At 43.1% G+C, this 17,404-nt stretch overlaps 1 protein-coding gene across 1 annotated transcript in view; it reads right to left on the bottom strand.

The window, feature by feature from the left end:
* Positions 1-726: 726 nt before the first annotated feature.
* The window catches only part of LOC141134127 (extracellular calcium-sensing receptor-like), a 33,262-nt gene continuing 16,584 nt past the window's right edge, over positions 727-17,404 (bottom strand). The window contains exons 3-7 of the mRNA XM_073623712.1: positions 11,689-11,980; positions 9,769-10,590; positions 6,297-6,524; positions 3,360-3,483; positions 727-1,637 (exon numbers count right to left, since the gene is read on the bottom strand). Of these exons, the coding sequence (XP_073479813.1) occupies positions 727-1,637; positions 3,360-3,483; positions 6,297-6,524; positions 9,769-10,590; positions 11,689-11,980 (2,377 nt within the window). The remainder of the gene's footprint in view (positions 1,638-3,359; positions 3,484-6,296; positions 6,525-9,768; positions 10,591-11,688; positions 11,981-17,404) is intronic.

Genomic DNA, 17,404 nt, shown 5'->3' with positions numbered 1-17,404 from the left:
CTGGGATTGCCCACCACTGAAGCATCCAATATCTTTCCCTGTTGGCTGCATGTCACAGCAATAGACTTCAGAGCCTGGGGAAACTGCTGTTAGGTTCCTCCATGGCTTTTGATGTAACAGAAGATGAGGGAGACCCATGGGAGTAAGAACATCCCTCACCCACTGTATCTGAGGTCTGTAAGTTCCGGGATGGAAGAGGGACAAAATTACTCTGGGTCAAATTATCATGGACAGAAAGGAAAAATTGTGGGGGACAGCACTAGAGAGGAGGTGAGTGCTGCAGTCAGAGCTGTTTTTTTGTAGTAAACACCACTTGGGGCGCCATTCTTTTAAAATTTGCTTGGAGATGGGATTTCAAATATAACAAGGGCTCTAAACCTTCCACGCTCAGCTGGGTATTAAAAAATATTTGCAGCAATGATAAATAAATCAAAATGTATTACTTTTGTTTTGTAAGGCACAGTGTAAAAATCATTCAGGCTGTAGTCTCATTGATATTAAAATGTATTTGAAATAAAAAATATTAGGTACTATTTGTAGAAAACACACAGAAACAAAATTCATGAACCAGATAATGCCCAATAATACGGTTATTTAATACATAAAATTAATTTTTTTACATTTCATCTGAAGCTACAAAATTGTACAAATGTTCCAGGTTGAGTGACCATTTGACCATTTTTAGTTTTAGGAAAAACACTCATTTCATGGACCGTTATCTATGTTCTATTTCCGGCCTCTGTCCTTCCCCATGAGATGTTCTTTGAAGTTCATCTCTGGTCGAAACAGGATGATGAAACATTTAGGAAAAAACATACAGACCACTAGAGCCCAGCTTGATGACTGGATTGCAAATATTTCCATGGCTACAGTATACTTTCCTTTTGAGCTGAGAGAGGCTGGGATGTAGGAAATCCAGACACTTAAAAAGGCCAACATGCTGAAAGTGATACACTTGGCCTCGTTGAAGTTATCAGGGAGTCTTCTGGCCAAGAATGCAACAACAAAACTGATGGAAGCCAAGAGGCCAAGATATCCCAGCATGCTCCAAAAGGCAGTGGGTGAGTTCTCACTGCATTCAACAACAATGATTTCAGGTTGTGTTTCTGTGTTATTTTGAGGGAACGGTGGAGCAGCCACCACCCAACTACTGCATAGAAAAAACTGTAGAAGAGAACAGATGACGATGACCATATAAGACACATAAGGACTGGTCCATCTCTTTAGGTTGCTTCCTGGTTTAGTGGCCAAAAAGGCACACACTACCATTATAGTTTTGGCCAGGATACAGGAGACACAGAGAGCAAAGGCCATACCGAAGGCAGCCTGGCGTACAAGGCACTTCTTAGGCTCAGGATAACCAATAAATGTGAAAGAACAGAGAAAACAGAGAGACAGGGACAATAACAAAATACAACTCACAGAGTAATTATTGGCTCTGACAATTGGCGTGGTCTTGTAACGAAGAAAAAGTTTAAAAATGAAAAATGGGATCATGGAAGAGGAAAGGCTTGTAGACATTAAGGTCATTCCCAATGGCTCACTGTATGAAAGATACTCAATGGGTTTTGGAATACATTGATCTTTTTCTGTATTCGGCCACATATCCCATGGACACTTGGAACAATCTATGGCATCTGAAGATGGAGAGTAATTATAAGTGTGCTGTCAGAACAAGTCAGAGCTTAAACATATTACATGCACCTGTGATTTCAGGTAGACATCCTATAGTTATTGTCAAGTAAAAAAAATCCAGGAAGTGAGAAGGACCAATAGCACTGTCCTCCCTCTCACCTCCTGGCCTATGACAAAGACATGGTCACCTTATAGCAGCTGACCCACAAGTGCTGTAGACATATTTAATCAAAATTCACAATGGTGTCTCATGTCAACAGTGCATGTACTGAGATGCATGTATCAAACTCTTCCCTGCCCCCCCCCCCCCCCCCCCCCCCCCAGCTGCTGCTCGCTTTAATTCTCCCCAGGTCCTTCACGATAAACTGCACAATGTTCTTAAATGTTTACAGTGGCTGCTACTAGGACCTTGGCTGGCCTCACACAAAAATGACAGTGACATTCCTTTTGAGAGATGTGCCGTTTTGTGGGAGATCAATTTTGTCAAGCCAAGTGCCTAGAAGTGACCACTGCAATTGTATGGCAGCATTGTGCAGAAGGCCAGGGGAGGTGGACCACATGGGTGGCAGGAGGCCAGGGGAGAATGGAGGATAATGACAGACACTTAAGCAAGCAGGCATGACGCTGATGAAGGTCCCCTGGCAAAGCAGCTCTAGGGCCAAAGGCAGCATAGTGTCATGTTGCTTCTAGAATGTATCACTGTTTAGGGGAGAGGGGTGACAATCAGCAGCTAGACAGGAAATGGTGAGCTCAAACTAAAGGATATATTTCCCCAGGTGGTGAGATTGTTGCATGGATGATCAAGGCCAAACACCAAAATCAAAAAAAGGAGAAAGTGCCATGTCAAGAAAAACAATAGGGGTTAGTGTAGGTGTAATACAAATGATATCAGGGAATAGGATGTCAAACTGAAACACAGTTGCACCACTAGCTAACAAACTCTAGAATGAGCAATTTAAGATTGGCTAATGTTGCCCTTTAGAGGGAAACACATGTTATTACAGGGGTTGTTCAGACATATCCCTCAGGTGCAAAGGAAGCCTGAGGTTAAAAAAAGGACAATCATTTTAATGTGTGGACTCTGTAGGGGAGCCTGCAGTGTGGGAGGACCAGGCAGAGAGAGAAAAGAGCTTCAGGATTTAGGAGGTGCTCCAATGGCTCTTTAAGGAGAGGGAGCTAAATAGGAACAGTCCACATAAGGAGATAACCTAGACTTAGCTATGCATGAAAACCAACAACCTATCAGCCAAAACTTTTATTTTTTATAAAGTGGGAAGGGTGTGAACAGTTGTCAAGACTTAGTCACTGTCTGGGTACTGAGGAGATTTCCAATTGAGGAGATATCCCTATACTTTCTTTCTTAAGATACAAAACAGGAAGAATGGGAAAGAATGGAGAAACAATCTCACTACTGACAGTTCTTAATGAAACAACACAACTGTCCCTACTGGAACACACCATCACCGATTGTTCCAGCCATAAAGCTTTTTAATTCCCATTCACTTTCTACATTGTGACAATGGTCCCTGAGGACAAGTAGTGAGACTACATCACTAGGCATAGAGAACCACACATCATTAGACAGATTTGAACCCTCTTTCAATTTATCCAAAACAAAACTATATTTTGACAGGGGTTGCGTTTTAAAACCAAAGAAAGTAAGGCACATTTCTATGTGCCTTCGCTGCAACTTCACTGCTATTGTCATAAATCATCTTTCTTACCTGTGTCATTAGAGATCTCGCCTTGTGGACAGGGGATACATTCAAAGCAGCATATAGGCTCCCCTCTAAGGTGTGCCTTCCTGGACCCTGGCAAGCAACTAACGCTACAAACAGAGGTGGGGACCTGGGAAGAAGTCAACAATGGATTACAGTTTATTGTGGTACAAAGGTATATGAAGTTTGTTAATAGCACAACTAGATAGAGAACATGTTAGAACATGATGGAAACTTGTTGCACGAGGCTAACCATAGCCATCAGCATACTGTGATGTTTGGGGGTTTGATAGCTCGAGTGTAGAGCTCACCAGTGAGTTCAGTCCATACTATGCTATTTGGGGCTTGTTGGCCCACTTTTATTTATCACTTGACTAGGGCATTTTTTGCTATGCAGCACTGTGCTAATTTAACTGGTAATTGCTCGGCCATGCAACACTGTACCCAAATTAAATGTATATGGTTTGCTTTCACACAAATAGAGCTTTCTATGGTGGTATTTATTCACCAATGGGTTTTTTTCAATTTTATAAAAAAAAAATACTGAAAGCTTTGAAAATAGAAAACACGTTTTTTAAATACTCTCAGCAGAGTAGTTCAGTGTCACGACAGAGACACTGTACTACTCTGAGGGGGTGACCAGTGATTTGTTTTTGTTTTTTTAACACTGTGACTGTTTGTTACAGTGATGATCACTGTAACGGCAATTCTTTGAACTGTCATGAATTGCTTTTATTCATGACTCATTGTTTACTAATAATTGTAATGCTGTGATTGATCACAGCTATCACATGGTACAGGGTGCTGTGATTGGCCTTTATATTATGTATTACCAATCATAGATCACACACAGCAGTAAACAATGATGTCAAGAAAGGACTCCATTCATAACTGTTGTTTACTAGGTATCATGTGATCGCACAGCGATCACATGGTATCTGGGCTGCTCACAGCAGGACAATACTATGCACTGCAATCCTTTTAGTCTGTGCACTTTTTCGGGGTGATGTACAGGTATGTCGATGTGCCTGCTTAAGCCATGGCCAGTAAAATTACTGATGGCCGCTCAGCAAGTGGTTAAGAAAGAAAAGAAAGCCCAACGAAGCAAACGGTTACCCATGGAGGGGTTCCAAACATCACTATAACATATGGAAATAAACTCTGGTAGCATCCCCCTCATTAGGTTACTGGGATGTTAGATACATTTTATTCTTTTTGGCTCCTCTGTAATCAGTGGAACAAATGTTGATTGCTTTGTGCTGTTCTGAGTCTCACAGGTTGCAGGTTTGCTCTCCCTTGCTTTCCAGAGACTTCTGGGACATTGGAGGTTGAGCAAGGCAAATGAGCAACATGAATAGTTTATTGTGCTTCAGCCAATCCCTGGGGAGGTGTGCCCATTAGGTGGCTGAAGAGCACACAAATAGTCTGAGACTTGGAGCAGGGGTGAGAGAGTCCTGGTTCTAATCTTGCAGGAGAAGTTCCCACCCTGAGGGGTTAATTGAGGACCTGTGACATAGCTAGGGGCCCTACTTCTAGAAATCCTACTCTAAATCTAATCAGAGGAAGCCTCAGCTAAGGATCTTATCTGGACAGCTCACTGAAGAGTGTCCATTGGAATTTGGAAATGGTCTGACTGTCCTGTGGTATTGTGGGAATTAACCTCTCCCTCACTGAAGACTGTCCGGTGGATACTGGCAGGGGGAATCCAGGGATCCTGTGACATTGTGAGTACTGAATTGAGCTCAGGGTCCTAATGACTGTGCTGTTGTGTGGGTGGGGCTACTCACCCTGCACGTGGGGGTTCCTTTCTTCGTGAATGCCTGGGACCAATCAGGGGGGCTGTGGTCATGTGAAAGTCAAACATTAAGGCAGTTCCCCGACTTAGAGATGAGCCATATCACCGTGTGCAGTAATAAAAATACAGAGTTCCTCTGAAAGCACTGTCCCATGTCACTACACACCTTAGCTTAATATATGTTGCAATTAGGAGGGACGCTGGTGAGCCCACGCCATCCATCAGTCCAGCATACCTCAGTTACCCACCGCTACCTTGTGGTGCACATAGCATGAACCTCATGTGTGCAATTATTAAATCCTTCACTCTCCTACAACGTGACCATGTCATGGATTTCCCTATGGAAGGTTTGGTTCTGTTTGCTACTGGAAAAAAATCACTAAGGAGGGAGTCAGAACATCAACCCCCTCGCTACTGGAGGACCTATCACCTATGCTGGTTACCATGCTTCATGACTGGCTGCAATATACCTTGTTCTATGGTTACCCATAACAACTGCATTACTCTTCCTGCTTGTCTTGCCGAGTAGACATTTTTAGTCGCTGAGCTTCATACCCCACTGTGTGCAGTAGTCCATGGCTGGTGTTCTTTCCAGTGTTGGCTAATCTCCAGATCCCCAGTGCCTCTGACGGACTGCAAGGCACAGCAGTTCTCCTCTACAGAAGTCACGGCATGTCCTGTTAGTGCGGCTGAACGAAAGATCCCTGAACCAAGCCTTCCCCCAAATTTATACCACCGGTGGGTAGGCTGGATTTAAAAAGTTTGGGAACCACAGTGACAGCACTCACATTAATTCTCCCCCCCAGCCTGGGCCAGCTACTAACTAAAACCAGCATACCTACAATAGGGAACGTGTCTACAGATGGAACCCAAAAATGCTGCTATGCCCTTGCTTATAACAGGTGTGCACAGCTGCACACTCAGCCTGCTGAACTCCGCCAGGACCTGGACTCAGGATCAGAGACTTCTTCCCACTCAAAGCTCTTCAAAGCCTCCAAGCTCCAGACCCTGATCCTGGAATTACAAAAACCTAGGAAAAGTAAAAGCTTAGTTTTTAAACTATGGTTAGACTTACATAAACTGCAGCTTTGATCACTTTTGTACTATTATAGTTACAAACAGATTTAACACTAGATGTATGGATTTACCTCCTGTCTGCCATTTGGCCACTGCATTGAACTTGTATTTATGGAAAAAGTTTTTCCAAATGAGGCAACACTGTCATAGTTTCCAACTTTTATCTGGACCATGGCACCCTCTTGGTTCTTTTGCCAATTCACAACATCATACACAGCTGGTGGATCCCCATTTTCATCAAAGAAAACTTCTCTCTTGTCACTTAGTTCAACCCGTACTTTCTTGAAGTAGTGCAAAAGCTGTAAAGATAGCAACAACCCAGCAATAAATGTGGCTCAAATTTTAATCATTAGATCATGCATAGAAAAATGTGTATGTAGTATAACCCATAATAATAAATTAGCTTTTAGGAGCTTACATTAGTCAAAACAAAGGAAGACCAATAGGAGTTAATTTGGGATCGATTGCTACCAAGGATAAACAAACTTCCAGATACTTTCACAATACAAACACATACAGTTCTGTATTATGAAAGAGCAAATGGAGGGGGTTCAGGTTTTAATATTTTAACTTGTTGACCAAAAGGATCCCTTGGCCTCCTTTGGGGAAATAGTCAATTTTTATTTCTACTGAAAGCTTGTGAAAGAAATTCTCTCATGATAAAAATATAGAGGCCACCATTGCTGACCTCCTTCTAAAATCGCTAATTGGCTGGCCATTTTGCTGATCTGACTTTAGGGCTTTCTAAGTCACTAATTTGCTACAAGAATACAGATAGGGATATAAGAACTACAAATGTGTAGGCAGTAAATGTTCAGAGGGTTGGCATAACATTGAGGTCAGAACTGGCAGCCTATGTAATTCTCTTAAAGCAGGTTTATTTATTGTAGAAATAAAAATCCCACAGAGAATGAAAAACTGAATCAGTTTCGAAGAGTGAAATCAATGGTGTATATTAAACGTGTCCCCAGTCTATAGAACCTGCCATAGGCTCTCCAAGGAGTGGAGCCAGATTGCATGACCGCTATTGTAAACTTTGGCTCATAGGGGTTTGGGTTTGCAGACTTAACAAGGCCAAAAGAGGTTTATTCACCACCAGTCAGCGATTTGCTGGGTTGCTGGGTCACTGCGTCCAAGATCTCAGTGTTCATAGATCATGTGTCAGCTGTAAAGCTTTAGGGCTTCTACTGTATGTATTGCATTTGATAATTCGTACTAGGGATTTAATTAAGGGTTAAATTAATGTCAAGAGATAAGGGTTAAAGTCTTCCCACTTTAACTCCTAAATTGAATAATTGAATTTAATAATTTAATATTTAGCCCCTAAATTTGCATGGATTGCTTATGTAGCAGGCATATTGTCATGGACCAATGAAAGACAATTGTCATGCAATTTCTCTTTTAGGTCACAAGATGGAGATAGGGAGATTCTGACTTGTCCTTCCAGAAAACTCAGACAGAGAAGACACTGGGGAAAAGGGAGTTTCAGGAAGAGCTAGAGAGGCTGAGGTGATGTGATTTTTGAGAGAGTCTAGGAGCCCAGGAAGAGCCCAGGAAAAGAAAAGGCTCTGACATGACAGCGCAGAGACAATGAGGAGAGAACAACTGTGCCCAAGATTGTCAGCCAGAGAAAGACAGAGCCTGAGTTGGCAGAAATCCACAGCCATTTGGGGAATCTCCGAAGTCTGCGGCGAGTTATCGGGACCAGTGTGGAGAGAGAGGACGAGGCGCCATTGGAAGCTACTACAGTGTGGGGAAGCAGTTCTGGGACCGGATCGTGGAGAGACGGAGCTACTCCCGGGAAGCTGTCTTTGCCATGCTGCCTGCCAGAGTCAACCCTAGGCAACCTAAGCGAGTTGATGCCTGATCGGCAGGGCAACTAAATCAGTGTTACCGGGACTGGTGAGCAGGCCTTGAGGCCAATATTTGCTACCACTGCTAGAGAATAAAGTCACTAGGAGCTACTTAACCAGTGACCCCTTAGCTCTAATACTGCCTGCAGGCCTTACTGACAGCCGCAACGTGCGCCAACGAGCTCCAACAAAAATTAGGACTAAGTACTGCCCCTAGTTGTAACTAGCTTGAAGCTAAGATCTGCTGGCCAGTTTAAAGGGGTACTATATCTCTGTCTATTCATTTGAGTGCACTCAAAACCTAGTGTGGATTTATAAGTACCCTAGTTGCATTTAACCACGTGCAGACCGGCTTACACCAATATACGTCAGCAAAGTGGTTTGTTCCCTCAAATTGCCATACGGGTATGTCTGTACCTTTAAGGGCTGCACGGCAGGGAATCTGATGCGCGTGGCCGGCAGGCGCGATCACTGCCAGCCACACACAATCATGTGCACGAGAGCAGGAACAGGGATTTGTGTGTGTAAACACACAAATCTCTGTTCTGTCAGGAGAGAAGAGACATGTCGTTTGTTCCTACTAAGTAGGAAAAACAATATGTCTCTTCCTCTAGTCACTCCTATCTCCCCCCACAGTTAGAACACACCCAGGGAACACACATTTAACCCCTTGATCGCCCCCTAGTGTTAACCCCTTCCCTGCCAGTGACATTTACACAGTAAACAGTGCATTTTTATAGCACACTTACACAGTAAACAGTGCATTTTTATAGCACTGATCGATGTATAAATGTCAATGGTCCTAAAAATGTGTCAAAAGTGTCCGATATGTCCACCGCAAAGTTGCAGTACTGCTAAAAATCGCAGATCACCGCCATTACTAGTAAAAAAAATAATAATAATAAAAATGCCATAAAAATCCCATAAATCTTTCCCATAGTTTGTAGACGCTATAATATTTGTGCAAACCAATCAATATACGCTTATTGCAATTTTTTTACCAAAAATATGTAGAAGAATATATACTGGCCTAAACTGAGGAAGAAATTTGTTTTTTAAAAACATTTTTGGGGATATTTATTTTAGCAAAAAGTGAAAAATATTGGGTTTTTTTCAAAATTGTCACTCTTTTTTTGTTTATAGCACAAAAAATAAAAAGAGGTGATCAAATACCATCAAAAGAAAGCTCTATTTCTGGGAAAAAAGGACATCAATTTTGTTTGGGTGCAGCGTCGCATGACCGCGCAATTGTCAGTTAAAGCGACGCAGCGCCGTATCACAAAAAATGGCCTGGTCATTAAGCAGCCAAATCTTCCAGTCTGTAAGTGGTTAAAGTTTATATGCATTGTCTATTGCTAACCTGCTGAGTGTGTTCAATTTGGTTTAACTGTTACTTAAGCTATAATAGTCAATCAATAGTTGAATCATATTTACCACTAAACAGGTGTGTGTGTGTATTTATTGCCATATCCCACAGCCAGGCAAAATGTATTTCTCACTTGTGTTGTAAATTGTGCTTGCAGTAATTTTATTCAACCAGGTGTACCAGGGGGGCTGATGTTGTTCTTGGAGTTGAGGCGCAGAACAGAGAACCCAAAATTTAACCAGCGGCTCCTTCGGGGGTGGCGCTAGACCTATGCATTGTCAGACTCACATTAAAAAAATTAAACATTTTTGGACAGCCTTTTACCTGCCATGCTTTAAATTTCCCAATATCTGCGCACTTTCCCTTTGAAAAGGATCCTTCCTCATCGTTGCAAAACATAAGGTCATCAAGAGCTTTAGCTATAACATAGACAGCAGTGTAAATATTGTAAGATGCTCTCAGGCTTGACACATCATTATAAAGATTATGGATGTTATTAAGGTCCTCATCCCCAGTACATACATTTAATGCATTCCTTGACCCATTAACCATCTTTTGGTCAGGTAACGTGCATCCAAAAACTTCTTCCCAGAAAATGTTGGCCCAAGAGGCACCTGGAGTATTGTATGGGTCAATATTGTTAAGATAGCTTTGGAAGCCTGGGATGTTTGAGCTGCGGAATGCAAAACCAATTGTTCCCAACAAGATAGAAGAATACTTATCTATTGAGAGTACGTTTGTAATAGACCAAGCTTCGCTAGCTACAAAGACTTTCCCAGTTGTGTTAAGTATCAAAAGTTCATCAAGTAAATGAATAAGATAGACATCCGTAGAGAAAACCACCACAACTTTAACTGTTGAAGTCTTGATTATTTTGGCAATCTTAGGGATGTCTCTGTAGGTGGTCTGCATATACTCTGTGAATGCCACACAAGCTCCAGATTTTGCAATTTCTTGCTTAATGATCTTAATGCCCTCTTGGCCATAATCATCGTCAGCAGCAACCAGACCTATCCATGTCCATCCAAAATGTGTGACCATCTGTGCCAGTCCCTGAGACTGGAAAGCATCACTTGGAACGGTCCTGAAGAAGGAAGGGAACTTTGCCCTGTTGCTTAGAAGAGAACTGGTTGAAAAATAGCTTATCTGTTGAGTAAAAATTTAAAAACAAATTATCATTTTCCAAAAAAAATTATGGTCAGGTTTTGTAATATTGCTATGGAGCAAAATAGAAAACATTTGAAGGGTGGTCATGGTGGAGATACAGGAGAGACCACTTATAGTGTAGTATTTTTATGTTAAAAAAATATTTCCGAGAAAAAATTTGTTCTCAAATTTGAGTGTTGTGCCTGTTATGGCTGGCAATCTGGATCTTCTGTGGTTGGAGAATACATTTTTCTCTACTATAATGGACTTTGCTAGCTTTAAGGCCACCTACCCCATGATTGTGCCAAGCAGAAGCATGTTGTATAGCAACAGAAGTAATGGGGCATTCAGGTCCAGTATGACTCATTGAAAAGTATTGGAAATCAGGTTGTGGGTGCAACTATTAAGAATCCTGTGAGCTCCTATTGGTACCACTTGGGAACTCTTTGCCAGAGCTACTGTACCTGTAGTAACAATCTTGGTACTGCTCCCAGGCCAATTAGTATGCTTGTAGAAAAACCAGTCATGTAGTCTTGAGGCCCATACTGGGTATGTCTCACTATTGGAATAATGCATTTAGTGGCAGGCACATACAGTATCATGGCTACTTTTTTTTTATTTCTAAAACTTTTTGACCAAAGAGCAATATTGTCTATAGAGCCACAACCTGCTGGACACAGACTGTCTCCAAAGCATTCCTCAGTCCATGGTATGGACTGAGATTAAGCCCTATATCATAGAGAAATGCATTAGTGGAGGAACCTGTTTCCAGTGGGATGTTGCTATTTTTATTCATTAAAGTTAAAAAAAGAAGAAGTAAGTAGCGGTGGTACAGCCTGTGTCTCTACATTGATGCAGAGTCAGAGATATTGATTTCACTGTTACATACTCATCATTTGGCCCAGTCTCCTATTCCAGACCACTGTGTCTCCTGATCTTTGGTGGATTATATTACTAAGCACAGGAACTGCTACTAATCCAGCTAATTAGCAAAATCGAGGCTCTGATTGGCCAGTGTTTGACTAATGGTGACACCGGGATCCAGTCTGTACCACAGTGACTTTGGTTTTCTCACCTCTAGAGGCTTATGTGTCTTACCTGTGGGTATCTATACAACCCCAAAATGTGAGCCATGAGAATGGAGTATGTGGACGTTGAGTGGCCGATGATGGCAGCCAGTGGGGGATGGTCACGACAGCAGTAGTTTGGTATGACCCAATCTTGACCCGTCATCATCCACAGGGTGCTTTCTAGCTCCCTCTGCAGTACTGTGCAAGAATCATAAGCATAGAAGCCCAAAGTGATATTGGGGAGAAGTTTGACGCTTTGATTGATCTCGTCAACAGCAAACCGCATAGCCTGCAACAGCTGATACTGTTCAAAGAGGAACCTGAAAGTGAAGAATGGAAAGAGTGTAAGAACACAAAAACTTTTTTGTTAATATTTTTATCTCAACAGCTGGAACATTATTATTATTAATCTGTCATCATATCACGCTGCACATACGCTCCCAATAATCCAGAAAGAAACAGTAAAAAAAAACAGCATAATTACCTCATTAAACATATGCTGCTCTTTCATTGTCCATTTGCTGTCCAGGGGTCAGGAAGGTTACTTATCTGTATTGCTTTAAATGCAGGAGAAGAAATTTGGGTCGCCGATGCTATTTGGCAGTTTTGTGTGAGTCTCAAAACAGCTCTCATATACGGTAGGTATTTTATCTGTGTATTTAGCTGCTTGCAAGGAGTTCAACTTTAACATTGGGCACTGTTTAGCTTATTGGTGTTATGTTTGCATTGGCTGGCAAGAGAACCTCCCAGGTTCACTGGATTGTAGGTGTCATACTGGATACTATGACTTCTCTACTCCATAATGAAGTGGTGTGTAGTTTTTTGGACCAAAATTTCACAAGTTCTGTATTACAAAAAGCAGTGCTAAAGATGCCAAACCACCACCAGGACATGTGTTGAGGAGCTTTGGGCTGTTGTCAATGGGCAAATGCAATTGACATCAGTTTGAGTTGCTTATGAGATCATACAGAGTTCAGTGACAGGTGCATCAACCAGTAGCTGATATCTTTCTGACCTGCACTTGATCTGTTTCTTTATTGCATCAACCTGCAGTTGACACCCTTCTGACCTGCACATGATCTGCTTCTAAGTTGCATCAATCTGCAGTTGACCTCCTTCTGAACTGCACTTGGTCTGCTCCTATGTTGCTCCTATGTTGCATCAACCTGCAGTTGACCTCCTTCTGACTTGCACTTGACCTGCTTCCAAGTTGCATCAACGCTCAGATGACCTCTGTTTGACTTGCACTTGACGTGTTTCTAAGTTGCATTAACCTTCAGCTGTCCGTCTTATGACCTGCACTTGACCTGCTTTTAAGTTGCATCAACCTGCAGTTGACCTTCTTCTGAACTGCACTTGGCCTGCTTCTATGTTGCATCAACCTGCAATTGACCTTTTTTTGACTTGCACTTGACCTGCTTTTAAGTTGTACCAACCTGCAGTTGACCTCCTTCTGACCTGCACTTGACCTAAGTTGCATCAACCTGCAGTTGACCTCTTTCAGATTCTGCACTTAACCTGCTTCAAAGTTGCATCAATCTGCAGCTAACCTTTATCTGACCTGCGGGCAACCTGTTTCTAAGTTGAACAACCTACAGTTGACTTTTTCCCAATCAATGAGCTGCTTTAATCTAATTGTTGATTTGTATGGGTAGAAAAGAAGTTCTAATGTGAACAAAAACTCCTCAATTCTGGTCCTCAGAGAGGATTTTTCATTATTCGTTCCCCCCAGGAAAGGAAGTGGCAGCAAGAGGTGGACTCATTTAGGTGAGGCCCATAACACAACTTGTACTGGGGCCCCATGTACTTTCTGCTAATGCTGTAATTAAGTTTCTTATGAGATAGAATAACTTAAGAATAGGGATGGGCCGAACACCCCCCAGTTCAATTTGTGCCAGAATTCTCGAACATCGCAAAAGTTTGGACCCAAACTGCGAACCCTATTGAAGTCTATGGGACTTGAACTTAAAAAATCCCCACTTTGAAGGCTTATATGCAAGTTATTGGCCATAAAAAGGGTATGGCATATGTACTAATGCAAAAAAAACTTTAAAAAAACATAGGTTTAAAAGGAGCAGTAATTTTAATGATGCTTAAAGTAAAAAAAAATAAAAATAAATAAAAGTTCCTTTGAATATAGTGGCTGGGGGGGGGGGGGTCCCCTTAGTCTGCCTATGAAGTGGTGCATCTGCAGCGTCTATAGAACCTGCTGCAGAAAAACTAACATTTATAAAGAAAGAGGTACTCTTGATGAAAGCAAGAATTGGCCTTGCTCTAAAAAATTGAAATGTGATGCCCCTGACACGGTTGTGAAAAAATTGGTCTTTGGGTGTTGGTGGTGCCTTCACCTCGTAAGCTTCTAGAGCTACTCTTGATGAAAGCAAGAATTGGCCTTGCTATAAAAAATTGAAATGTGATGCCCCTGTCACACAGTTGTAGAAAAATTGGTCTTTGAGTGTTGGTGGTGCCTTCACCCCATGACCATCTAGAGCAGTGGTTCTCAACCTACCTAGTGCCGTGACCCCTTGATAAAATTTCCCAAGTTGTGGGGACCTCTAACAGTAAAATTATTTTTGTTGGTCATTTCATTGCTGTAATTTTGCGACTGTTATGAATCGAAATATAAATATATGATATGCAGGATGTATTTTCATTCCTACAAATTTAACGTCTTAAAGCGTAGTGATTAATCACAAAAACAATCTGTAATATACAGCACAAAATATTTATTTAACATATAAGTTACAAATACATAAAATGCCCCACCGAGAGACAGGGTAAGTGCCGGGCAGACGGTGGGCGGCGGGGCACAGTGAGAGCATTGATATGGCACGGGGGCAGCATTTGATGGTACAGTGGGAGCATTTGATATGGCACAGTGACTGCGTTTGATGGGCACAGTGGCTGCGTTTGATGGGCACAGTGGCTGCGTTTGATGGGCACAGTGGCTGCGTTTGATGGCACAAAGGTGGCAATTGATGGACACAGTGGCGACAATTGATGGGCACAGTGGCGGTGCTTGATGGCACAGTGGTGGCGTTTGATGGCACAGTGGCGGCATTTGATGGGTACAGTGGCTCCGTTTGATGGTACAGTGGTGGCAATTAATGGGCACAGTGGCGACGTTTGATGGCACAGTGGCAGCGTTTGAAGGCACAGTGGCGGCGTTTGAAGGTACAGTGGCGGCATTTGATGGCACAGTGGTGGCATTTGATGGCACAGTGGCGGCATTTGATGGCACAGTGGCGGCGTTTGATGGCATATGGCGGCGTTTGATGGCATATGGCGGCGTTTGATGGCACAGTGGTGGCAATTGATGGGCACAGTGGCGGCAATGGATGGCACAGTGGTGGCAATTGATGTACAAAAATGCTATCTCTGACTTACTAAATCACTGGTGTTCCGTCAGAATCAGCAAGCCGTCTGTGTTTCGTTTCGTCGCCGCCATCTTGGTAGACTCATCCTCAGCAAGCGGACTTCGGTGGGTGTAAAAAGATGTCCGCTTGCCGACTTCTAAGTGTAGCCTCACTGCGGACGAGAGTACCAAGATGGCGCTGACGGAATGTCACTTCTTTGCGGTCTCTCCTCTCCCAAAAGTGACATCTCACTGGCCGAGATGGACAGACTCCGGCGTAACAAAGTAACTTCGGGTCCATCTCGGCCAGCATTCGCGACCCCCTGGCAAATCAGCAATCGACCCCCAGGTTGAGAACCGCTGCTCTAGAGGTACTCTTGATCATAGCAAGAATTGGCCTTGCTCTAAAAATTTAAATGTAATGCCCCTGTCACACAGTTGTTAAAAAATGGTCTTTGGGTGTTGGTGGCGCCTTCACCCTGTAACCTTCTAGACTGGTACTCTTAATGAAAGCAAGAATTGTTCTTGCTGTAGAAAATTTAAATTTGATGCCTCTGTCACACAGTTGCGGAAAAATTGGTCTTTGGGTGTTGATGGTGCATTCACCCGTAACCATCTAGAGGTACTCCTGATGAAAACAAGAATTGGCCTTCCTGTAAAAAATTTAAAGGGAAACTCCACTTTTGTTGAGAAAAAAACATTCCCTTCTGGGTGTGTGATCTATGTACATTGCAAGGATTATAACAACCTTTATTGCAGATTTCTACTTTTTGTTATTCTGAAGAAATCCCTGTTTGTTCCTCTCTGCCTCTGGTTTGAGTGAGTCTAATGGGAGTGGTTTCATAATTATCTTTCAGCTGTGCACCTGCACAGTACTAATGGGGAAATCTTCAGGGCCTGTGTTCCTAACAGGGAGTATCTCACCAAAAATTACCGTATTTATCGGCGTATAACACGCACTTTTTTCCCCTTAAAATCAGGGGAAAAATCGCGGGTGCGTGTTATACGCCGATCCCCTGCGATCCTGAGCTACCAGATCTAAAAAATCGCCGACCGCGATTTAAAAATGGCGCCGCCGGCGCCGAAATACACAGAGCCAGTCCTCGGCTCTTCTTGGCCACTTTCGGCTTCACTCGAGCGCCGCCCGAACCTAGCCGAGTCTACTCGGCTAGGTTCGGATAGCTCCGCTCACAGTCACGCCCATCCCGGGCGGGACTACGAGTGGAGCTGAAAGTGAACGAGAGCCGCCGAGAAGAGCCGAGGACCGGCTCTGTGTATTTCGGCGCCGGCGGCGCCATTTTCAAATCGCGGTCGGCAATTTTGAAGCCCAGTATGGCAGGGGATCGAAGGCTGCACTGGGGCAAGGCTGCACTGGGGCAAGGCTGCACTGGGGAAGGCTGCACTGACAAGGCTGCACTGGGGAAGGCTGCACTAACAGGGCTGCACTGGGGCAAGGCTGCACTGGGGAAGGCTGCACTGACAAGGCTGCACTGGGGAAGGCTGCACTGACAAGGCTGCACTGGGGAAGGCAGCACTGACAAGGCTGCACTGGGGAAGGCAGCACTGACAAGGCTGCACTAACAAGGCTGCACTGGGGAAGGCTGCACTGGGGAAGGCTGCACTGACAAGGCTACACTGACAAGGCTGCACTGACAAGGCTGCACTGACAAGGCTGCACTGGGGCAAGGCTGCACTGAGAAGGCTGCAATGATGGGCATTTAAATGTAAGTTTTTTTTCCCTTCAACTTCCCTCCTAAAAATTTTTTTCCCGTAAAATTCCCTCCTAAACTTGTGGTGCGTGTTATACGCCGGTGCGTGTTATACGCCGATAAATACGGTACATTTTTGAAGCAAAGGATGCCTGAAATCTGACATATCTTAGACTTCTGGGAAAATCAGTGAGCCCATCACACAAGCAGAAAATTATGTTTCTGGGGGGTGGTCAGTACACACTCTGTGTACAGAACAACTCCAGGTAGCCATATTGCACTGCATTTACAGAAAATCACAGCAGCTGCAGATTGAAAAGGAAAGGTAATTTTTTAATAACATTCAATTACAATATGACTTGTGTCGCAATTGTATACACTATATTATTTTTTCTTTATTTGCTATTTTTTTTCTCCACGGAAGTGGAGTTACCCTTTAAATTTTATGCCCCTGTCACACAGCTGTGAAAAATTGGTCTTTGGGTGTTGGTGGTGCCTTCACCCTGTAACCATCTAGAGATACTCTTGATGAAAACAAGAATTAGCCTTGCTGTAAAAAAATTTTAATTTGATGCACCTGTCAAACAGGTGTGGAAAACTTGGTCCTTGGGTGTTAATTATGCCCATGAAACCTATACCAAAAAAGAGAAAATCAACACCAACCAAGCTAGGCAGCTTAG

This window comes from Aquarana catesbeiana, linkage group LG03, assembly GCF_042186555.1.
Source record: "Aquarana catesbeiana isolate 2022-GZ linkage group LG03, ASM4218655v1, whole genome shotgun sequence".
Classification (NCBI taxonomy): domain Eukaryota; kingdom Metazoa; phylum Chordata; class Amphibia; order Anura; family Ranidae; genus Aquarana; species Aquarana catesbeiana.
The sequence above is the reverse complement of the archived record's forward strand: the minus strand, read 5'-3'. Positions and strand labels throughout refer to the sequence as shown.